Source organism: Peromyscus californicus, unplaced genomic scaffold (assembly GCF_007827085.1).
Source record: "Peromyscus californicus insignis strain IS unplaced genomic scaffold, ASM782708v3 Scaffold_11__1_contigs__length_118956290, whole genome shotgun sequence".
NCBI classification, from domain to species: Eukaryota; Metazoa; Chordata; class Mammalia; order Rodentia; family Cricetidae; genus Peromyscus; species Peromyscus californicus.
This window is the reverse complement of record NW_026294402.1, coordinates 42942876-42967471: the sequence shown is the minus strand read 5'-3', so window position 1 is coordinate 42967471 and position 24596 is coordinate 42942876. Positions and strand designations below refer to the sequence as shown.

The following is a 24596-nucleotide window of genomic DNA, read 5'->3' as shown; positions in this document are numbered from 1 at the left end:
GCTAAGCAGTGAAGCCCTTTCAACACCAGCTAACAGTCTTAGGGGCTGGAGAGATGGCTCATAGAACCCACATTTGCTTCCCAGCACCCAAATGGGGCAGCTCACAAGTGCCTCTAACTCCAGTTCCAGGGTATCTGACACACTCGTCTAGCCTGTGCTGGTTCCTGCATGCACATGGTGTGAGTAACTGCATACAGGCACACATATGTAAACATCAAAACAAAAACAAAACCAACAGCTAATAGTCTAGACTGATCACAACAACCTCAAACTGTTCCAGACACTTCTTGTGCCGTCAGAACAAGCTACAGCCTCTATAGCCATACTGATTTTCAGTAAATTTATTTTCTGTGCTGCAACTAGAATCTAACAGCATCTTATGGATTTGGAAGAAAGTGCAATTTTTTTTCATATTTCAAAAGTCATTTAACTGTGCAATTGAGGAGCTTCCACCTAAATGTCAATTGGAAGCAATTAATCTGCAATGTAATGACAGGCTGAAAGGCAAATATCAAGAGAGGGAGTTTAATAGTATTGTCTAAGTGCTTTCCAAGCAATGAATATACTCAATTAAACCATATGCTTGGAGATTCTTATCAGTATTTGGCAGTATCTATCTGTAGGAAAAGACATTTTCAAAGATGAAATACATAAAACCTCATTAAAACTCTGTGTTAACAGATGAGCATTTGCTGCTGATTTGATATTATAAGGAACACAACAACTTTGAACTCCAGGTAAGTGAAATGCTGTTCGCTGGCCCCCACCCCCGCCAAGAACTTAATCCTTTTAGAATTACAATAAGTTGTACTCAATTACTCATATATGTTGGGGGCCACAGGCAGACGTCATGTGTCTTCCTTCATTGCTCCCTACATTATTCCCTCATGACACAGCCTCTCACTGAACCTGAAGCTGGATTTTAGCTAGGTTGGCTGGTCACCATGCTCTGTCATCTGCCTATCTTTGCCCACCAGTACTGGGTTTACAGCCCCATGTAGCCATGCTCAGCTTTATGTGGGTGCTAGGGATTTGAACCCCGGTCCTCATGCTTGCACAGCAAAGCCCTCTTAAGACCATTGAGCTATCTCTCCAGTCCCTCAATTACTCTTATATTTTAAATTTCATCAGAATAAATTTTTTGGAAATTTGTTCTTTCTTATGTAAGTTCCCATTGTCCCATCGGGAACAATGAGCTAAAAGTGCAGGGGTGTAAATCCTCATCAGATCAGAGATAATATGAAAGTGTTAATAAGGAACATATATTGTGAGAGACAGAAACAGCAGACAAAATCTGAGAGAGAGAGAAGAGGGAGCACCTTGGAGGAAAATGGGAACCCTTTTGCAACAGTTATCTGGCCTTGTTGTGTGGACACTAGCTGGTCAGGTAAGAGGTTGGCATATCACTATCTTCTTAAGTAAAACATTCCAAAGCACCATTTGTCCTTCCTGAGCCCAGTCATGGGAAATCTGGGTATTTGTATAAATCATTACAAGTCACTGGGCTGGCTCTAAGTATCAGAGTCTAATTGTTAAAGACAGGGAATATTTGCTATATGTTTAGCATTTTTGTTTCTACACCTATACAGGCCTCAACTTTGTCTCTTGGCTCACAATATCTGAAATATTTCTTAACTGGCTCTTTCCAAAAATTTGCCAACCCATCACAGGACGATTGTGAGGAGCAGATATAGCATCCTCTGTGAAGTGGCTAACAGCAATACAGAATGGAGTGAGTACCCACATTCTTTACCAATTAATTGTCTATTCTGGGCATGTTCTCCATGGCTCCATATTTTTAAATAAGTGTAAATAAGGAAAATGTTACCTGCCTCAAATATTCACGTGCATAAGTGTCAGCTGAAATCTTGGGTTAGGATCCAAGTTTCTATTACAGTCCCAGAAGCAGACTGATCGAAAATTGAAGCAAATCTTAAAGCACAATTTGCCTTAATGTTATATACATCTACTCCAGTGAGATCATCTTAGACCCAAGTGCTAACAAGTACTATCCTTGTGGCTAGCAAGATGGCTTGGCAGGTAAGAGGTACTTGCCACCAAGCCCAATAACTTGAGTTCCATTTCTAGAACCCATGAGGTACGACAGAACTGACTTGGATAGCTGGCCTCTGACCTCTACACAGCTGTCATGGAGTGTTGCACACATATGCTAAATTAAAAAAAAAATACTGCCCTTGCCTTCTTGGAATGTTCCTTCTTCAGTTTTGATTCTAAGGAAAAATAGCCTGTCTATGAAGTTTTATTCATTCATTAAACAAACACTATTTCCTCTTGAACATACTTTATAGGTATAAAAAATGTAGGCATGTTGAATGCCTGACCCGTCCCGCGGGCCAGGTTATTGGGGAGACCCGAGGAGGCACCTCCTGAAAGATCAATGGGGGTGAGAGAGAAAGGAGACCAGGCGCAATAAGGGAAGACAGAGTCAGTCTGAGTCGCGTCAAGGTCTCGTTTATTGACTGGGTATTGAGGTTTATAAGCAGGGCTTCAGGCAGGGAGGGGGAGCAGGGAAAGCAGAGAGAGAAGAATGAAAAATTCCTGAGGAAGGGTGAGGTTGCTTTGGTCCCAGGCCCCTGCAGCTAACTGATTAGCACGTACTACCGGAAGTTGTACAGCCCGAGGTTAGGCCAGGAACCTGTTTTTGCAAGGTTTGATAAAGTAAGGAAGGTCACACAAAATTCAAGACACAGCTGTCCGGAGTCGGCCCCCAACAGTTCCCCCCCTTTTCTCAAAAATGGATCGGGGTGGCTAGGGTCCGAGAGAGTCCCTGTCTTAGGCTACACAGGGGGCTTCCCACACTCGGCAGCGTGCCATGTTGGGCCGGTCTCGACGACCTCTGTACGCTGTTGTCTCCGGCATGGGTCCTGTACTATTCCCGTCATTGGGTACCCTCTAGCAGGACTGTGGGGGCGTTAGGGCGTTAGGACACTGAATCTGAGTCCTTGATGGGGCTCCTGGCCGGCCTCCTCAGAATCTACTCTGTGATAATGAATCGAGACGTGTCGTGGTAAGGCCGAATTAATCTGATTTTTGATCAACCAAGTCAACCACTGAAAGGCCCAGGGACCAAAGGTAAACTCCCTTTTTCTTTGGGCTAGCCTTTCCCTTAATTTTTCCATCGATTCCCTGACAATACCATATGGTCAGCATAAAAGCAGCATTCTTCCTTCAAGGCTGCACATAATCCCCCCTCCTTTAAAAATAGTAAATCCAGACCTCTTATGTTTTGTAACACAACCTCAGAGAGTGAGGTTAAAGATTTCTCCAGAGCAGAAATGGATCTTTCTATGGCCTCTAGGTCAGTAGTCATAGCCATTTGTAACTGCATAAGGTGGTTGCTCTGCACGAGGGCAGTAGTTCCTGTACCAATTCCTGCAGTGATGCCCCCAATACCTAACAAGAGGGCAATAGTCATAGACACAGGTTCTCGAGTGTATCTGCCTCTCTGCTCAAAGAATTCCATATCGGAGACTAATTGGACCAGAACATAAGAGTTTTCCCATTATCAATGGCAAAGCGAGCTTCCCCTTATTCAGTTTTTGCCATCTGCAAGTGTGTCATGGGTTCAGAGGTGGATCTTGGAATTCTAGCATCCTCAGTTTAGTGGTACCCAGACATGAATTATCATTTAGTTAAGACATCAGTGATATAAGAGCCAACAATAATTAGCAGAAGCACAAGGACCAAAAACCTTGTGATGGCTGACAGAGTTCCTTATCCTCAAGGAACTTGGAACTTTATCTCAGGTTCCCTATGACAAGAAATTCCCTTTTGATCTAACATTCTGGGGGGGCGGGAAACAAGGGCGATGTTTTCTCTTCTATAATTACTTCCTGCTGACATTGGGACGTTGTTGTCAAGGCCCTGGAAAGCCAGAATGTTAGTCAAAGACAAGAGGGAACGTTCTATTGACCAGCTGAAGAGATGGTATGCATATCGGCTGAATTGGTCCATATCAGCTTTCAGCAAGTTCAGGGCTCACAGTCATTTGCAGTAGGTTGTCACCAGCAAATGATGTTAGGATGTATCTGTCAGCCATGTGGAAACCTGTTGAGATACATATAAACTAGGAACAGGAGTTAAAACTTACGAACTTATTTGGAACTTTTAGACCCATAGTCTTAGTAATTGTAGTATTATCAATTTGCCCTGAAATCCATAGTGTCCTTTCCATCCAGAGAGCCAAGTATAGACTGGACTGAAATTTCCTTGGCCCAATGAAAAGCATCTGTAAGTCTATATTTAGAACCTGTTTATCTTTTTTAAAAAGACTTATTAGCTTTAATTAGTTAATCCATTGATCAATCAATTACTAAGCTGAGAAAGCTATAGCTAGTCCAGTCATCAATGTCATCAAAGATCTGAGAAGGTTAAACTTTACCTGAGTGCAGACTTTTAAATCTATTTAAAAAAAAAAAAAAAAAACAACATAGACTATCCATAACCCAGACTGTCATCATCCCAGGCTCCTATAATCTTCATAGTGTTGGCAGGACAGGTGTCAGGACAGCATCAGTCTTGGCTGCTGGGCCCATAATGTGAAATTTCCCCTGTTGAGGAGCAACTTGGTAAAAACTGACCTTATCTTGTCAGTGTCTCATAGGCCAGATCCCTGTCAGCAGGTGTTGAGTCAGAGCGTCTTGCCCAGTGGTCGGTGTTGTCCACAATTCAGGTGGCATCTTCTTGTCATTGCTCCATATCTTTTTTGGAGACCTTGGGAGTCATTGCTAGGAGCTGGGGAGCTTGGAATCTCTGTTTGCTATAGTAAGCTTTTTATCAAATAATGTAAATGTCATATTCAACAGATCTTTGACAGGTTTGAGGTCCATTATCTATTAAATGTATCTGAGCCAAACAAATCTAGGCCCAATCTTGAAAATATCTCTAAGTTTGGTAACAATAACCAGGCCAATTTGTTTACCTATAGATATACTAGTCAAATATACCTCTCAGGTTTTTTTTTTTAAAATAGAACAGTTTATGCTTTAAACTAGTATCTGAATAGCCAGATGACTAGTATTAACTTGTATTCCTTAACATAAAGGACATGCAAACTCAGACATTCAAAACCAAACATACATGTGGCCACATTTTTCATTCATACCTGTAGAGTAGACAGACATTTTTACAACTATGACCCTTTGGAGTCTCAATGTAACAGCAGAATAGCAAGACAAAGAAATCTAAAACATGTTTCATTTTTTTATATATCTCAAGTCATTTTTTTAAAATCATTATTTAAGCCTTTTTATCCTCAGACCTTTATACCTTGCTTTTACATATTCTAATAACTTGCATTTACATATTTTTTTAAAAATATTTTTTTTTCTTAACCAACAATAATTTGAAACCAATTCTCTTAAATGATGGCAAGTATTTGTAACCCATTGAACTCAAATGACCAAAACCCATGTAAATTTTTATTTTTCCTGTGGAAACAAAAGCATAATTTTCCCAGTATCTTGAACTGGTAATTTAACATTCGTTTTTAAGCAATACCAGGACAGAGAAGGGTTAACAAGAGAAGCTGCTGGCCGGCAGAAGAGACCTTGAAGTTATCACAGTAAAGGAAGGGAAGGGGAGCAGTGGGCATAGAGCGTGTCCTTGGCTGCCAGTGTTCCTGAAAAAAAGTTTTTATTAACTCCTCTGACTAAAGTCAGATTCTCTGTTCAGTGTTCACACAGTTTTTGTCAATTGCAGGCAGTCCCCATTGCCCTGTCCAGAGCTCCTGTCTTTGCCCGCCTGTACCGAGAGCATGCACACCCACCATCGAGAGAGCAGCCAGCTGGCTACAGTCCTGATAGCAAGAGAGCTATGGAGGGACGGAGGTGGCCTTTGTTATACCTCTCTTTCCTCCTCTTCCTTTAGGAAAATAAGGGAGGTTAGTAGACAGAAACAAATAACATTTACACAGACAATCCAAGAACCGGAACATCAGCACTGAGATGACAGCCTCATTCACGGCCAGCAAGGCCCTCTTGCAGTATGCAAGCCACACCTGGCAGGAGCTACCTGTTTATCTCAGTTCAATCGGGGAGTGGGGGTGGGGAACCCAGTTCCCTCTATTGTGGCTCATACATTCTTCCAGTGGGCTAGGCATAGGTCTAGTGGAGAAGAAGGGAACTGTCCCATAGCGTCCGTCACAGTCAAGTCAACAATGAGAACAGTTAATACATTACACACAAGACCAAGGGCACACGAAAAAACTTTGCCCCAACAAAACAACCAACAAAGCTCCAAGAACAATGACAGCCTGATGTGCTCTGGGGGGGGGGGGGGGGGGGGGGGGTTTGACCCTCCAGGCCCAATCACATCAAAAACAATCCAGACTCGAGGATCTCTGTCCTTAATCAAACAGACATCAGGGACTTCCACATCCCTGTCAGTCAGACATACACCTTTTTTTTTTTTTTTTTTTGGAAGAGAAGGAGAGAGTAAAGTAACAATGATCACAACGAAACATACAAAAAACCCCAAAAAATGGCTCTGACAATTTCCCGGGACAAAATACAAAGTGGCACTTCCTCCCACTGTGGGGGAAGATACCCAAAGATGCTCCTAAACCAAATGGTCACCTCTGAGGTGGCCTTAGGGCTCTGGGACGTCTCCCTTCGCCGCAGGTTCACTGTCCGGACACGTCTGTCCCAGTGAGAGCCTGCAAAATACAAATCAAGCCTGCAAAGTACAAAACAAAAGTAACAAGACAGAGAGACACAGACAAGACAGAGAGCGCTCTTACCGGTAGATGTTAATAAACCTCTGGACCCTTGGGTGTCAGGCAGGGGGAGTTTGAGAGAAAATCCTCTGCAAGGGCTAGTAAATATGAAACACGCCCGTCTCCCTCCGCTTCCTTTAGAACATCTCTAATCACACCATAAAAACTAAAAAAGGTATCGGGGACATTTTCCCGTCTCTGATTAATTTGGTAATATCTTTTCCAACCTTGTTCCAAGTCAAAGGGTGAATTCCTGGTCCATTAATCACTAACCAGGGACATTTCTCCTCCACATATTGGAAGAATTTTATCAAATCCCTTTTTTTTTTTTTTTTTTTTGGTTTTTCGAGACAGGGTTTCTCTGTGTAGCTTTGCGCCTTTCCTGGGGCTGGCCTCGAACTCACAAAGATGCGCCTGGCTCTGCCTCCCGAGTTCTGGGATTAAAGGCGTGCGCCACCACCGCCTGGCCTCAAATCCTTTTTCTTAACTCTTATTCCTCTCTCCCTAAGATTACCTTTCATCTCCTTGAGAAAAACAGCCTCTTTAGATAAACTTTTGCCCATGATCGGTGGGATGACATACTTACCTCAAGACTCTCCCACGTTGCACGAGTGATGCGGTCCGGGCGTCTCTACCCTGATCCTCTCCGGGGGCCCCTTCTGTTGTCTGTCGTCCGGCAGGTCACCGTGCCTCGAGCCCCACGTTCGGGCGCCACTTGACCCGTCCCGCGGGCCAGGTTATTGGGGAGACCCGAGGAGGCACCTCCTGAAAGATCAATGGGGGCGAGAGAGAAAGGAGACCAGGCACAATAAGGGAAGACAGAGTCAGTCTGAGTCGCGTCAAGGTCTCGTTTATTGACTGGGTATTGAGGCTTATAAGCAGGGCTTCAGGCAGGGAGGGGGAGCAGGGAAAGCAGAGAGAGAAGAATGAAAAATTCCTGAGGAAGGGTGAGGTTGCTTTGGTCCCAGGCCCCTGCAGCTAACTGATTAGCACGTACTACCGGAAGTTGTACAGCCCGAGGTTAGGCCAGGAACCTGTTTTTGCAAGGTTTGATAAAGTAAGGAAGGTCACACAAAATTCAAGACACAGCTGTCCGGAGTCGGCCCCCAACAAATGCCTCTAGGAAACTTACATTAGATGAAACAGAACAGATTATATCTGTCCCTGGAGTTGGCTGTGAAGCATCAAGACAAATAACTGAATGAAGTGTGGGCTCCAAGACAAGGAAAAGCAAAATGGAGGGGAGGTAGTTGCTACACACTTTCCCAACCCTGCAAATTCAAATATTTTCCTGTTAGCCTGGTTAAAATGGGCTTTTACAATGTACAGAGTCTTGATTAAGTTTAACTGGGAGAAAAAGGGCGAACAAATTAGGGAGATGAGGGAAGCTAGGTATGAGGCAGAAGTGAACATGGAAAGCCGCAAGTATGTATACTGGATTGTGCAATTCTTAGTCATCATGCTTCAGGACTCTGAAGTGCTTGGGAACTCAAAGACAAAATATTTTTCTATGATTTATATATGCCTACTAAAGGAGGGCTGCCCTTATTTAGATATGCCAGTGGGAAATCCAACTAAACCATTATTTTTAAAAAAATAAGTATTTCCAAGAAACAACTGTACTTATCTGTCTACATGAAGAGACACTGTCATTAGTACACCAGTCTTCATCCTGTGTCAGGGGATCTGCAGTGACATGTTTGTCCCCTCCCACTACCCACCAGGACATTGACATGTATAGGTCAATCCTGCACAGAACAGCTCAGGTTTCTGTACCTTGATGACCAAACTATTCGCCTAAGAACACTCCGGAAACTTATTAAAATTTTCCCTGCTGCCGGGCGGTGGTGGCGCACGCCTTTAATCCCAGCACTCGGGAGGCAGAGCCAGGCGGATCTCTGTGAGTTCGAGGACGGTCTGGACTACCAAGTGAGTTCCAGGAGAGGCGTAAAGCTACACAGAGAAACCTTGTCTCAAAAAACCAAAAAAAAAAAAAAAAAAACTTCCCCGCTCTATAATTTTCAATCTATGAGAAAGTTAAAGCTTTAGCACTGTCTCCAGTTGTTCTTACAGAAGAGGATCTCTCTGGGAGGGAGGATGCAAAAATTAATGCACAGAGAAGCTGTCAAACACTGCTTCAAATAGAAAAGTGGCACCTTCCTCTGAAGAAGCCATTCGAACTTTTAACATGCTGTCACACACTGGGCTACCTAAGGTCATAAAGCATGCACCACTGGCCAAATTCAGTGTCCTTGCATCACTTCCAGAGTAGTCACTTTTATTTCTAGCGGAGGACTCGAGGACAGACTTGGAGAAGCACTGAGTAGCTGTGAAAAGATAGGGGAGGAAGAGGGAGAGTGTGATCTAGCTAAATACAAGTCAGGTAAGGGAAGCCATCACGGGGACACAACAAATACACATTATGGAGATTAGCTGAGGAAGAAAAACCTTGCAAATGAACGGGACAGCCAGTAAGGTCAGGTATTGAGGAACCATAGTCAACATTATGCATTTGGTTGGCTAAGAAAAAGGCAGTTTTTTACAGAATTGGAAAGACCAAAGATGTATTTGTTTTTCAAGACAGGGTTTCTCTGTGTAGGCCTGGCTCTCCTGGAACTATGTAGACCAGACTGGCCTCAAACTCAGAGAGATCTTCCTGCCTCTACCTCCTGAGTGCTGGGATTAAAGGCCTGGGTCACCAGCGCCCGTCTCCAGAGATGTATCTTAATGGGATCTGAATAAATGAACTGAACGTGTGAGACGGCTGGAAAGACACTGGAGTCTTCAGGGAGCACTCTTTCTTGTAGTATTTCCCTTTCCTCCTTCCCTCTCTTTCCCTTCTACAATCACTCTTGTAAGTACCATCTAGTGCTAAGGGAAAGTCTCATTGGTCTCCTTTTGTTACTAGTCCCTTCACTGGTCTCCTTTAAAAAAAATAGTATTTATTTTGCACAACTTTTGGGAGCAGGCTCTCTCCTTTCATTGTGGTATCCAGGGATGGAACTCTGGTCGCTCAGACTTTCCACAAGCTTTTACCTTCTCTTAATGGCTCCATTGGTCTCCTTTTAATACCTTGAATGTTTTTAGAATTTTAAAAAGCATGCTAGCGGGGCGGTGGTAGCACACGCCTTTAATCCCAGCACTCGGGAGGCAGAGCCAGGCAGATCTTTGTGAGTTTGAGGCCAGCCTGGGCTACAGAGCGAGATCCAGGACAGGCACCAAAAACTACACAGAGAAACTGTCTTGAAAAACAAAAACAAAAACAATCCAGTACAGGCACCAAAAACTACACAGAGAAACCCTTGAAAAACAAAAACAAAAACAAAAACAAATCCAGTACTTAACACCCTTTTGGGACACCAGAAATTTGTTTGGGGCTGGAGAGATGGCTCAGAGGTTAAGAGCACTGACTGCTCTTCCAGAGGTCCTGAGTTCAATTCCCAGCACCCACATGGTGGCTCACAACCATCTATAATGAGATCTGGCACCCCCTTCTGTATACATAATCTAAAATATATATATAAGAATGTGTTATCTGGGCATATGAATTCATCTTGTGTGAGGAGTACTTTCCATTAAAAAAAAAAAGGCATGCTAATAGGAGCCCACTTCAACACAAGCTGTCCAGCTGCTTACCAAGACTATTCTTCGAACTCCTGGTATAGGGTCAGCACGTGCATTATTAGCAACACTGCAAGGACACTCACTTCGTGAAGCAGCCTAAAGATAAGGTCTGTTCTTGGGAACATTTACTTGTCCATTTCGGGTAACTTCAAAGGTTTATGTTGGTTCCTGCTTCCCCGGGATAGTCTTTGTGATACATTGTAACTTCGACATGTCTGCACATACTAAGAACAAGGATTTGGGCATCCATTGATGCTCACGTAAAATAATGCGAGTTTATGTGAAGGCTCTCTTCCTTCCAAAGGAAACACAATAAACCTTGTTAACACTATTACTCAACCAGAGCCTGACTCCTGATGATCATATACACACCAAAACAGAAATGAAGTCAACTCCCTTCAGCTCTTCCTAGCCCAAGTGCACTTTTAGGTTTTCATGACAGGTTCTGTTTCTTCATTTGCAAATCTTAGAGTATATTCCAGAAACAATTTAATGCCAAACCACCTCCAAGGTGATGAGTGCTTAGCCTGCCATTGTCTTTAATTACCCTCTTTCATGCTATATAGTGCCGTTTGCTAAGGTACTAACCTTTTTTTTTTTTTTTATCATAAAATTTCTTAATCCCTACTTCCCAATGTCTAACTTCAACAGAACGTCTTTTTAGTACAGAATTAGATGTTAAACGGGCAAGACCTGAAGTCCCTTTAGCCCTATTTTGCACTCAAAGTATTTGATGAAATCAGGATTCAGCCTCTTCTGAATTCTCTGGCAGCTACTTACTGCCTTTTGAGGTGGCATTTTCCACTAATAGACAGCTCTATATTTTAGGACTGCACTATTTTTTCAAGCTTCATTTCACTATCCCTCCCCAGGCTAAAACTCATAGTATATATGTGGAATTTTCTCAACTATGAGTTTCAATTAAAGCTCTGATAACTTCCTTTTAGGTATCTGGGGTAGTTTGTTATAAATTATCTTCTGAAAAATTATCAAAGTAACTACTCTAAGGTGTGTCTGTATTGCGTGTTCAGATAAAGGACCTCAGCTGGATGACCTTGGAAAAGCCACCTCACTTTTGGACTACCCCAGCAGCAAAATTACTTCTTACAGGCTGCTGTGAGAATCAAGTAACATACTATAAAGCTCTGTAGGAGCAAAGCTGCAGATGTATCTTGTTCACTATTTAATTCTAAGTGCCTGATGCAGGCAACAGCATGCACAGAATAATTCAATCAGCTCAACCTACTGATCAACAGCCTCTAGCACAATGCCATGCACTCAATTAAAAGTAGCTAATATTATTTATTCAGCATCTTTCCTTTGGCATGATTTCTTCTCACTATATTAACCACTTTATTGAAATCCTCATCTTAAGATGTGGTTCTATAACAATCACTGTGTAGTATGTGGTGATTTTACTTTATCTCAATATTTTAAGTAAGTCTGAGTAGATAAGGGTCCAAAAACAAAACAAAAATCCCACAAACTTCCTCCCACTACTACTCTGGGGAACAGTATAAAAATGATCAGCCACCTAAGAGAACCATGATAACAGTTATCACGGGAAGCCATCATAACCAATACCGAATGGCATTACTATACACAATAAACAGTCGAGTGTGGCCATTACCTATTAGCTTCTCCATTCAGAATGCGTTCATGGCTCTTGAGGGCAGGGATGTGTGAAGTTCACCTGTTGCTGGGTACACACCTATCACTGGGGACCCTTAGGTAGGGTTTCTAGTTCTAGACCCATCTGGACAGCACAGGAAGGCCCTGTCAAGTAAGTTATAAAAACTGCTCCAGGATTCAAAAAGTAGAGACAAAAGATTTCAAGTGATCATAGTGAGCAGAAGTGATTGTGATGGAGCCTTAGGTCCCACCAGCATATTTTGTGACAGCAGACTCACACTAATAAACTTGGAGTTAATGACATGACACATATAACAATTCACTTGAAGTCTTTGGAAGAGTATGCACATTGACTTAACTTGGAATAGTACTTGTTTTTAGCATGTTTAAGATTGGAGTCTGCCAGGCCTGGTGGTGCACGCCTCTAATCCCAGTACCTGGCAGAGGCAGAGGCAGTTCCAGAACAGCCAGCGCTACAGAGTGTGACCCTGGGGAAAAAACCTGGGAGTCTGTAGACATAGTAAAAAAACAGAGCATGGGGGTGGGGGTAATGTAAGGTGCTGAGAGAAGATGTAAGGACAAAACAGTGTGATATAGGACATTTGTTTTCACCAACACGAATTCAAGGGTAGTCTGAGGTAAAGAGGAAGGCAGTTAAGAACACTTGAGTTGCAAGCCTCAGAGTAATCACTCTGGGAGGTTTGTGGAAATCAGATACTGCTGGATTCTGTATTGAGTAACTGTTACTCAAGCTGGGTGTGTGGCTCACGCCTGTAAATCTCAGCACCTAGGAGGCAAAGGCAGGTAGGCAGGCTGATTTCAAGACCATGCTTAATACATGGCATGTCCTGGCACGCCTGGACGACAAGAGACTACATTCACAGTCACTTAGAAAATCCCTCCTACATTCTTGGCCCCATATGGATCGATATTAAGACATGCCCCCCAACTACGTAACACTGGCTGGCCTGGAACTCGAGCCTGCCTCCCGAGTCCTGAGATTAAAGAGGAGTGTCACTACGCCCGGCCAAACTTTTCTTAGATTGGGTTACATTAACTGCCCACATCAGTGAAGATATCAGTAAAAATAAAACTGCTTCTACACCAACAAGTGATTTCAGAGAGGCCTTGTTTGCAAGCCCGGCCAAACTTTTCTTTGATAGGGCTATATTAACCGCCCACATCGGTGAAGCTACCAGTGAAAATAAAACTGCCGCTACACCAACACATGGTTTCAGAGAGGCCTTGTTTGCAAGCTAAGTGAGGGGAGGCATTCGTTCTACGCCGAGATCCGGGCTGCGAGGGCATTTCCCAACGCAACCAGACGCTGCTGCAGCACACTTCTCAAGAGGTCCAGCTTGACACCAGGGGTCGGGTAAGGCGAGAATCTGCCTTGGCGGCTTCGGCTCCGGCTGCGGCCACCAACGGGCATTCGACGTCTGTCGGTCCGAACGCTGGGTCGCGCTGGCGGCCGAGGTCCTCCTGGCTGATTCGGCTCAACACTAGTAACCAGGAAGCTGTCTCCGGAGACCATCGCCCACGCCATTGCAGACGGGCTGAGATCTCCTTGGGAGGACCGGTGGGCCACCCTGTCGGCTTGATCGCCGGCCGACAGCGACACCGAGTTCTGGGCCATCTTCCAACACCGCCCGTAGTGTCTGCCTGACGAACGTCGACCAAACTGGGCCCTCGGCAGCGCCGCAGATCACTCCAGCCCGCGTCGGAAGCAACCGTTACCAGCCCCAGCCGCCATGTTTAGTGCCACGGCGGGAGACGCAGCCGCCGGAAACGGGCGCTGCTCCCGCACGCATGCGTAGCCGGCCTGCGGTCGCGCGCGACGGGCGTTTACGTCGTGACGTCTGGACGAGAGGACGCGGGTCTCCCCGAGAGTGCGCAGTAGGGTCGGTCGGTCGGTCGGTCGGCTGGCTGTGAGCAGTCAGACTAGGCCCGAGCCTGGAAGCGACGCGGAAATGGGGGCGGCGGCCGCCGAGGCCGACCGCACTCTGTTCGTGGGCAACCTGGAGACGAAGGTGACGGAGGAGCTCCTCTTCGAGCTGTTCCACCAGGTAAGGCGCCGGCACGGCCCTAGGGCGGCTGGGGCATTCAAGGGCCCAGCTAAGAAGCGGAGCGCGCCAGGCCGGAACCCCGGGGCGTTCCGGCCAAAAGTGACGTCTGATGATGTGGGTGTCCGCGTCTCCATCCCGGTGAAGGACCAGGGACCCGAGGCGGAACCTCAGCATTGCTTTCCCTGTCCTGCGTACCTAGCCTTCCCTTTGAGTTAATTGGCCTTTGCTTCGTCTCACGTTTCCGCTTTTCTCCATTTCCGCTTAACTTGCGTATGAAATTGCAGACATTAAAGTGTTTTTTTTGTTTGTTTTTGTTTTTTGTTTTTCTTCGAGACAGGGTTTCTCTGTGTAGTTTTGGAGCCTGCCCTGGAACTCACTTTGTAGACCAGGCTGGCCTTGAACTCAGAGATCCGCCTGGCTCTGCCTCCCGAGTGTTGGAATTAAAGGCGTGCGCCGCCACCGCCCGGCTCATTAAAGTGTTTTAAAAACTCTATAAGCTAAACGTAGGAAAGCAGCATTGGCGTGTTTATTAAGTACGAAAAACCCGACCTATCCTGTCCTTTCCTGCTTCATGACTCAGTAGCTGGTTATATTTGATCGATTGATGCGGAAGTTAATTTTTTCAGTCGAAGAAAATCCGCTTTGTCTTGTAAATGTTCTTTTTCGTGCCCCGAGGAAATGACAGCTGTTGTTTGCTTTGTTAAGACGTCACACAATCATGGGAGATGTAGATACAGTGTCATGCTTTCTGTTCTTTGAAATATTATAAATAACACTTTCCCCAAATAATCTCGATTTCAGTCAGAACTAGAATTGTTATCCTTACTAAAAGGGAAGTAGATGGCCGGTCCTTGTCAGGACATTTTGTTTTTAATGAGGTCTTGATTACATACTTTTGTTTAAAACTTTGTGTTCTCTTCTTTATAGTATTTGAGACAGAGAGACAGTCTCTGTAGCCTTGGTAGGTAGCCTGGGACTCCGAGGCTGACTTTGAACCTGATCCTCCTGCCTGCACCTCTTGACAGCTGACAATACAGGCATGTGCCACCGTGACAGGCTTGTATTCTCATTTATTTCTGAAATTCAAATGTTTTCCTGGAATTGCCTTGTTTAAGTTACAAATACTTTTCTTTGCAGGCTGGGCCAGTAATAAAGGTGAAAATCCCAAAAGATAAAGATGGCAAACTGAAACAGTTTGCATTTGTGAATTTCAAACACGAAGTGTCCGTTCCTTACGCCATGAATCTTCTCAATGGAATCAAACTTTTCGGGAGGCCTATCAAAATTCAGTTTAGATCAGGTAATGGCTCAGGTATAGTGGCAATAGGGAGAGGGGCTTTTGTTTGTTTGTTTTTCTTTTGCTTTCTATTTTACTATTCCAGGTTTTTGTTTGTTTGTTTGATTGGTTGATTGATTGGTTTTTGAGACAGGGTTTCAGGTATTCTAGGCTAGCTTCAAACTCACTGTGTAGCCAAGTTGGCCTTGAACTCTTGATCCTCCTGCTTCTACCCCCAAGTGCTGGGATTGTAGGTGTTGACTCCGTACCAGACTTCTGTTTTAAAGATTGGGAATAGGGAGTTAATGATGAAAATACTTGAAATTTTGCTATTTCCCAGGGTGCTTTGTGATTTACAAATACTGATTTTGTTGCTGCTCTTCTGTGAGGATAAGATAAAGCTTTCCACTCATCCAGTCATACATTATAGTATGGGTATCAGAATACTGTAGCCAGATTGGCTGTTTCTGCTTTAAGTAGTATCTTGTTTGGAATGCTTTCTTTTTCTGGTATTACTTAAAAACCTGTGAGGTGGTCTATAACAATTTTAGTGGTGGTTTGTTTGTTTTGTTTTGTTTTGTTTTAGTTTGAGGAGGGTTGGTGTTGCTTTTAAGCTATTTGTCTCTTTGGGGGTAATTTAGACTGGAGGAGACATTTCAAATTGTTGTTGGGCTCTTTGGTTTTCAATTAGAATTTTTGAAATTACCTCATTTTAGGAAGTAGTCACGCCTCTCAGGATGCCAGTGTGTCATATCCCCAGCATCATGTTGGAAATTTAAGCCCCACCTCCACATCTCCTAACAGGTACTGTTTCTCACTCACTATTAAAGTCATTTATCAGAAAGTTTCGGAGGTAATGACCTCAGTGCACAATTGACTGGTTCTTTTGCACTAAAAAAAATACAACTATAGTCATATGTGTTAAAGACATGTCCTATCCACATAAACAGATGGAATTGAAACAAAAAATATTTATCATAATGGCAGTATACTGTGCACTCCCCACCCCACCTCCATCTTTTAAAGGTTAAAATTAACTTTATAATAACTTTATCCCTGATAATTGTGGGTTTTTTTTCTTCTTGCTGTTTAAGAGTACTGATTAGTGAATATTAACTACTGGGCTGAATTAATAGAACTGGAGTGTAAATCTACCTCTGCCGATTGTACAGTCATTAGGCTCATTTCTCTTGGTCCTATCCTTTGTGAGGAAAGAAAGTTGAGTCAAATGGTCTCTGAAGTCCCTGTAGCTCCTGAAGGTTAGAGATATTACTGTCTTTACTTAACTCTGTTTGTTTGTTTTAGATGCCTCACCAAATCCTTTCCATGTATGATGTCAGTTACTTCTCACGCAACTATGAAATAGGATTTATCTATCTCTACTTTGAGTGCAGAAAGTTAATTTTGGCTAACTTGCCCAAATTCGAGCTGTTTGTAAGCAGTGTGTGAAGTTAAACCTGGTTGGTATGATCAAGCCACAGTATGGTACACTGCCAAGTGGAGCTTCAAACTGAGATGAACACATGTACTTTGTGGCTACTTGCTTAATTACTATAATTAGTTCTCTAGAGATGTAGAAAGTGCTTTGAGAGAGTTTTAACAGCAGGAGATGGTGCAGATGGATGAGGAACTAAAAGAAGCCAGTGCAATGAAGGCAGTAGGGAATTTTGATGAAGTACGTAAGAGCTAAGTAAGCATCTCATAGGGCTACTATCAAGTTTTGGGGGGATTTTATCCTAACCAGGAAGAAAGCATTAAAATAGTTTAAGTAAAATGATGATACAAAGTTCAAAGTTTAAAGAGTTACTTGGTTGCCGTGGGAGAAGAATGTGTTAGAAGAGACATAGTGGAAGAAATACCAATTAGGAAGCTGTTGGCAAGTGACCATGTGGGACTGTTGGATCAAAGTTGGTTTGGATTAAGGCATTGCCGAAGCCAGAGAGAATTGGATGGCTGCTTTGAAGAGACATGTTGGAAGGAGGAATTATAAAAAGCAGTAGTACAAAAACATTGATCTCCCTGTGACCTTTTTTGCCAGCTGAAGTCAATTAGTGGTGTTTAAACACTTGTCAGTTGGCACTCAAAATGTTCTCTTCAGCCACTTTCATAGAACAGTAAGAGGTATCCTAAGTGGAACAAAGATCTCCCCCTTAGAGTTTCTTGGGAGGGTTGAGTAAGTATACTAGTCACTCCTTTTAACTTTAATCACAGGCTAGGGTGGATTATTTTAATACGCTGCTGGCATAAAGTAAATTGTACTTTTTGCCCCTCTTAGAATCTGGACACACAATCTCCTCTGAGACCCCCAGAAAAGCTAAAGGGGAGCCCCTTGTTTTTTCCTACCTCCACTCCAATCAACACTAAGATGAGGAAACACGGTTAATTGTCCAAACCTTTTCAATTTAATGTCTCAGAATATCTACCTAATTGCTCAAGTTAAAATGTATATCATTTATAGCTAGGTGATAAAATCTCTGTCTGAACGATGGCATTAGCTTAGGAACATTACATTGCCCTGCTGTCTTTGTGTCTGCAGTTATGTCGGTAAAGGTAGCCATAGTTACACAAGAGGAAAACAGTGCCGTGTTCCCAGAAAACATCATGTTCAGAACTGTGTTTTGCTCCTAGGCTCCTAGGTTCCTAGTTTGGCTTCTCTAACTAGCCTTTCCCACAATTAGGACCTGTTCTGCCTCCAGATAATCACATTCCTCACTTTTTACTTTAAATGTCTCCATTTCAGAAAGGCTGTCCTGATCAGCCAATCTAAAGTAGACTGCCCTTTCTTTCCTCCAGCTGTTTCAATCATCTAACACATAGAAACAGCTGTGCTTGTCTTAATCATTTTCATCATTGAGAACTGTCGCACTAGTGACTGGTGTTGAGTATTTGTTGAAGGATGACCACTCATCATTCTTGCTTTCTCTTTGCAGCTATGAAAGGACAGTGGGTAACGTAACTCCATCAGCACAGATGGTTCAGAGGTCCTTCTCTTCTCCAGAAGATTATCAGCGGCAAGCAGTAGTAAGTTTTTCCTTTTCCCAGTTGAGTTGCTAAGACAAAGTCATACTTGGGTTAAAGTATTTCTATTACATCAGATAACTTTTCACTTCTCAGTCAGTTTTATTACTTTATGTCCTTTAGGCATAAATTAACTGTTTTTATTTTCATTCTTAATACTGTGTCAAATATTTAGACTAACATGATCATTACAGTTTTAATAATTTAACATGTCTCTTCTAGATCAACTTACCTGAAGTGGTTTTTGTAATACCATGAGACCTACCCTAAAACTCAAATCAGCTGTGTTTTGATGTTTCTTTTCTTTTTTGAGACAGTCTCACTCTATAGACCAGGCTGCCCTTGAACTCACAGAGCTATACCTGCCTCTGCCTCCAGAGTGCTGGGTTTGAAGGTGTGGACCACTACGTACAGCTTTTGTTATCAACCCTTAACAGCTTCTAAGATGCAGGACCTATTCTGCTACTGTAGCTGTCTTTCTCAGAGCCCATTCTGGATTCTGCTGTGTGCTTCTTTCTCCCCTGAAATGGTTTCTGTTTGTTTTGTTTTTTTCGAGACAGGGTTTCTCTGTGTAGTTTTAGTTTCTGCCCTAGATCTCACTCTGTAGACCAGGCTGGCCTTGAACTCACAGAGATCCGCCTGGCTTTGCCTCCGAGTGCTGGGATTAAAGGCGTGGGCCACCAATGCCAAGCAAAATGGTCTCTTTTTGATCAGTTTCTTAGCACTCAGATTGTATGCCACCTTCACAAAGATTTTCCTAGTGAGGGTCTAGTTCTTCATGTGTTCTTACAGTGATTCATAATATGGTCATATTGAGTGATGTCTTTCTTTTATATTCTTGGAAGCAAGTAGTATTTTTTGTTCAAGTATCTGTAAGTAGACACTCAAGATGAATGAAACTTTGGTATTGGGCCACATTTAATTACATTTAGTTTGGGATGCATCTGGGCAAGGGTGATTTTGATTTTCCTTTATTCTATGTATCATTGACTGACTAAATGATACATTGGCTTTGCTGTTAAGAAGTCCTTGCAGTTAACATTTTTTTTTTCTTCCCTCAGATGAACAATGTTTTCAGACAGATGTCATATTTTGGTTCTCCACATGCAGATCAGTCGGGATTTTCGCCATCAGGTCAATCACACGCTCATACCTTTAACCAGTCTTCCAGCTCCCAGTGGCGCCAAGATGCACTGTCATTACAGCGTAAAAGACAGAATTCTCACCCCTACCTAGGAGATAGACACTATAGCCGTGAGCAGCGTTACTCCGATCATGGGTCTGACTATCATTACAGAGGAGGCCGAGAGGATTTCTACTATGACGACAGGAATCATAATGGCTGGAGCCATGACTATGATAACAGAAGAGACAGTAGTAGAGGTGGGAAATGGCCCTCATCTCGACACTAACAAGCATTCCAAGGACATTGTTTACAGGGCCATTTTAGGCCCTTTTAATTAAGTCATTCTGGAAGTATTTCTAAAAACTGTACGGAGTAGCCCCACAATTCTCCACCTGTCTTTGAAAAAAAAAAAATTTTGAACCCAGCAGCAGTTTCATAGAGAACTGGGAACCGTGGCTCCACATTTGTTACTTCAGTTACCTTCCCTCGGGGTTTCAGAAGAGGAAGGCTTTTATACAAGAGAGTGGGCCACCATTCCAGTCATTTCAGCCGAGGAAAGATGAACTGTATAGATTGGTTGATTATAAAGCAAATATTTCAGTTATCTCACCCTTTTGTGTTGCAGGAAATTTCTTGGTAATGAAATCATTTTGCTGTATATAGTAGGAAACATCCAAGTTGGTAGTCTGAAATGGCTATCTGCATTTTATTAATAAATGAGAAAATAGGACTTCTCAGTGATCGTTTTATTAACAGTTTATTTAAAACAGTTTATTGGTTTTGTTTGGGAATAAATCATATTTTCTAACTCAGAATTTAAGTACAAATTCTGTGGTATGCTCTTGAATTTTATCACAATTAAACATACATTATAAATCTATACTAGTTCATTCTAAGAACTTTAAAATTGTCTCATTAAATTATATTTGATGTATGACTAGTCACTCAGGAAGTTAAATATCTACATGTATATTTTTACATAAAAAGACAGTGTTGATGAAAATTCTTAGAGGAACAACAAGTTAATACATAGATAAAATGGCAAAATGTGGGATTATAATTTTGGAATTTTGTTTAACAAAACTTTCATGTTTCAAGATCCTGTTGCTCATTCACTGCAAGTCATTTTTACGAATTTATCTGTGAGAAATGTGGATCCTCTTTATACCACAGCATTTATACTATGTTCCTTTTTTAATATATTAAATACATAAAAAGAGAACGTGTCTCTTTATTTTGGCATCACTGACGTCAGAGGCTATCCAGTAAGTTAGCAGTGTGCTTTGAATCATGTCGGTTCACACTTCGGTTGGTAAAGATTGTCCATCTTGCAGCATCTTCTGTAGATTTGCTTTGATGCCTGGCTAGACTTTTATTACTTGGATTGTGGTGTAGAGCACTGTGAGCATGAGTTCCTTTGTCTGCTTTCTACACCCAGATGTTGTGATGTCCAGGCTCTGTGTCCTCACTTGGCATAGGTTAAGGTTTTGTTTGTTTGTTTAAAGAAATGGTTTGCTTAAGCATTTTATTTCCAATAAGCCTGATATCTCTAAGTCTCTCCATGGAAACTTTATACTTTATTGCACTTTAGCTGGGACTGTCATGTCAGTCCACAGGTCACCAGAAATAGTCTCGGCTTAACGGCTTTTGGGGGCAAGCCTTGGGAGAGCCAGTGACTGTTTCCCTTCAGTTTGACCCAGTTGAACCAGTAAACTAAATATCTGTACTTTGTAAACAGTCAGTTCGAGATAGCCTCAGAAATCAATATAGACAACAGTTGAAAGCTCCATTACTATAACCTAGGAACCTCTCCTTTATAACAAATTAATAATACTTTATGTCTAGGGTGTACCCTAAAATCTTAGGAGTGGGGTATTGGTGTCAGTATTCTTAAAAATAATGTGTAGCAGAGTCGGGGAAACTAAGCCATAGCGTTCCTGTTTAATTCCCGGTGGTTTTTTTTTTTTTTAAGTCAATGGATGGTCTGTATCTTTCACAATAAAATTAGCATAGCAGAACTAAGTGATGTAGAAGGAGAGATTTATTGTAGGGATGCAAACTAACACAGTTTTGATTTCGGATGTACTAATGTGCTGGCCAACAGTTTGGTGTTGGGTCTGAAGTCACCATGGGTCAGTCAGACTGTTAGTTGATTGACAACTGAAGAGCAGCACTGACCAGGAAGGAACTGGAAAAGGCTAAGAACTAACTTGAGCTTCCCTCTGTCTCATTCTTAGCTACAGAATTATCTCTGCAGTTCTTTGCCCCATGTAATAGGAGCTAGAAAATCAAAGACTTAACTGCCCATGCAGAGCTAAGCCAATCAGTAAGCGATGCATAAAGTGCCACAATGCCCATTATCCTGCAGTATCTTCTAGATTCTAAGCCATGCCTGCTGCTGCTTCCCTGTTATTTTAGTTACCTTTTTTGTAGCTGTGGCAAAATGACAGAAATGGAGGAGGAATTGTGTGTGTGTGTGTGTGTACATTTCTAGAGAAATTTTCATATGCCATAGAATAGAAGGCATAGCCAATCAGGCAACTTGTTATTTTTTGTTGGTCTGTAGGAGGCATGGTAGAATGGGTCCATAGCAGTAGAAGTATATGGCAGCTCCTTGTTCACTTCATGACCATAGGGCCAAGAAGTAACTCATTTAGGAGAAAACATAGGAACCACACTTCTTTTCTCTCAGCAAGGGCACTCTGAGGACTGCTGCTTTGGGGTCCCTACCCTACCTGGCCATTTTCTATCTCCTGTTCTCTAGACGGTTCTGTTTGGTCAACATAGATATTCTAAGAGTAACTTCCTAGAGTTGAGCCAAAGTTCTAGTAAAGACTCAGTGTTCTTGAGACCACCCTCAATTCAGATAGGAGCTGGGAGAGCACAAACTCCCAGGCCACCCATAGGTCTGACCAATTGGCTACAAAGTTTAGGGGTTTCCATTATACCTTAAGTGTTGATAGTTTACAACAAAGACTCACCGGGACTTCAGGAAAGAACTATACACAATGATACAGTTTTGCTATAGCAGAAAGGAGAAAATGAAAGCTAGTCCCAAAAGGAGATGTACAGGAAAAGAACAGGGAAGTTCTCAGAAGCAAAGTTTCCATGTTTTCTCCCCTCAGCCTCAGGTTGGATCACCTTCCTAGCAAAGCAAAGCATCATGGTTGGCCAGGAAACATCTGAACTTTACTCTTTAACAACTGTCATCTCTCTAGCCCGTACCCTATTATGAAAATACTAGAAATGGGCTGTGGTGGCGCACGCCTTTAGTCCCAGCACTCTGGGGGGCAGAGGCAGGCAGACCTCTGTGAGTTTGAGGCCAGCCTGGGCTACAGAGTGAATTCCAGGAAAGGCTCCAAAGCTACACAGAGAAACCCTGTCGAGAAAGAGAGAGAGAGAGAGAGAGAGAGAGAGAGAGAGAGAGAGAGAGAGAGAGAGAGAGAGAGAGAGAGAGAGAGAACACCTGGGTTAGGGAGTTGACAGGGAAAAGGAAGATACTGCTTAAAGGATATTCTGTAATTTTGTTCCCCATTGCTGTGATAAGATACTTGGACAAAAGTAACTTCAAGGAGAAAGGTTTTATTTTAGCTTACAGTTCCAGGTTACAGTTCATCATTGTAAAGAAGTCAGGGCAGCAAGAACTTGGAGCAGTCATGTTATATTCACAGTTAAGAGCAGGGAGCCATGAATTAATGCATTTCTCTGCTCTTATACAGACCAGAATTTCTTGCCACAGTGGGCAGATCTTTCCACTTCATGTAATCAAGATAATCTACTAAAAACATGTCCGTGGTGTAGGTTATTTTAAGGTGTGTTACTTTTGTTTACGTTGCATTTGTTTAACTCTGTGAAACTGTGTTACTTTGCCTGTCTAAAACACCTGATGGTCTAATAAAGCACTGAATAGTCAATAGTGAGTCAGGAGAAAGGAGAAAGGGGCTGGCAGGCAGAGAGAATATATAGAGGGAGAAAACTGGAAAAAGATTCAAGAAGTAACCAGAGAAGGAGGAAGACATCAGGGGCCAGCTACACAAAAGCCATGGAGTAAGAAATAATGAAAGGCATACAGAAATGGAGATAGGTAAAAGCCCAAAGGCAAAAGGTGGGATAATTTAAGAAAAGCTGGCTAGAAACAAGTCAAGCTAAGGCCCGGCATTCATAATTAAGACTAAACCTCCGTATATGATTTATTTGGGAGCTGGGTGGTGGGCCCCCAAAAGAGCAAAACCAAACAACACCATCATGGCAAAACCAAACACCACCACCATGGGCTATCCTGATCTAGACAGTTCTTCATTAAGATTTTCTTCTGAGGTGGTGCACGCCTTTAATCCCAGCACTGGGAGGCAGAGGCAGATGGATCCCAGTGAGTGTGAGGCCAGCCTGGTTCCAGGACAGCCAGGACTGTTATACAGAGAAACCCTGTCTGGGAAACAAAACAAAACAAAACAAGATTTCTTTCTGAGGTGATTCTAGATTGTGTCAAGTTGACAAAACTAAACAGCGGACTAGAGAGATGGCAGTTATTAGAGAGTATGTGCTTCTCTTCCAGAGGACCAGAGTTTGGTTCTTAGCTCCTGACTGGGCAGCTCACAGCCATCTGTAACTCCAGCGCCTGGGGATTTGACAGCCTCTTCTGGCCTCTGTGGGTACCCACATGCATTTGGCACACACATACATATACATTAAAAAAAAAAATCTTAAAACCGCCCCCCCCCCCCCCCCCCCCCCCCCCCGCCCCAACCAGACCCTAACCATTACAGGGCAGGAAGTTTCAGTTAGAGGGATAAGTCTTACTGATCTCTTGCCTAGTGTGATGAGTATCATTAACGTGTATTTCAAAAGTTTTTCATTACAAATAAATAGTATTTGAGGTGAAGGTGGTGGATTTGCTAGTTATCCCTATTAGATCAACCTATAATATAGCAAAATACATATAGCAAAACACAATACTGCACATAAATACATTCTATTTGCCAAAAACAAAGCGTAAAAAATAAATTATTCCTTCTCTTTTGTTTCTTAAATGTCTGAACAGTTACACAATTTTTTTTTTTTTTTTTTTTTTTTTGGTTTTTCGAGACAGGGTTTCTCTGTGTAGCTTTGCGCCTTTCC

The 24596-nt window shown here is 42.7% G+C and overlaps 2 protein-coding genes across 3 annotated transcripts; one reads left to right on the top strand and one right to left on the bottom strand.

Annotated features, from left to right (window-relative positions):
- Positions 1-13221: 13221 nt before the first annotated feature.
- CUNH11orf71 (chromosome unknown C11orf71 homolog) lies at positions 13222-13771 on the bottom strand. Its single transcript, XM_052759734.1, has one exon. It carries the CDS (start codon positions 13626-13628, stop codon positions 13272-13274), a length of 357 nt encoding a protein of 118 aa, XP_052615694.1. The 5' UTR covers positions 13629-13771; the 3' UTR covers positions 13222-13271.
- A 62-nt stretch (positions 13772-13833) lies between these two features.
- Positions 13834-24160, top strand: Rbm7 (RNA binding motif protein 7). Of its 2 annotated transcripts, none has more exons than XM_052759720.1 (5): positions 13834-14058; positions 15196-15358; positions 16051-16138; positions 18265-18359; positions 19414-19632. In XM_052759720.1, the coding sequence occupies exons 1-5, from the start codon at positions 13963-13965 to the stop codon at positions 19509-19511; spliced, it is 540 nt and encodes a 179-aa protein (XP_052615680.1). In that variant the 5' UTR covers positions 13834-13962; the 3' UTR covers positions 19512-19632. The 2 variants fall into 2 exon arrangements, with proteins under 2 accessions (XP_052615680.1, XP_052615669.1); XM_052759709.1 differs by having other exon boundaries at positions 13844-14058; positions 18265-18355; positions 19414-24160.
- Positions 24161-24596: the final 436 nt, after the last annotated feature.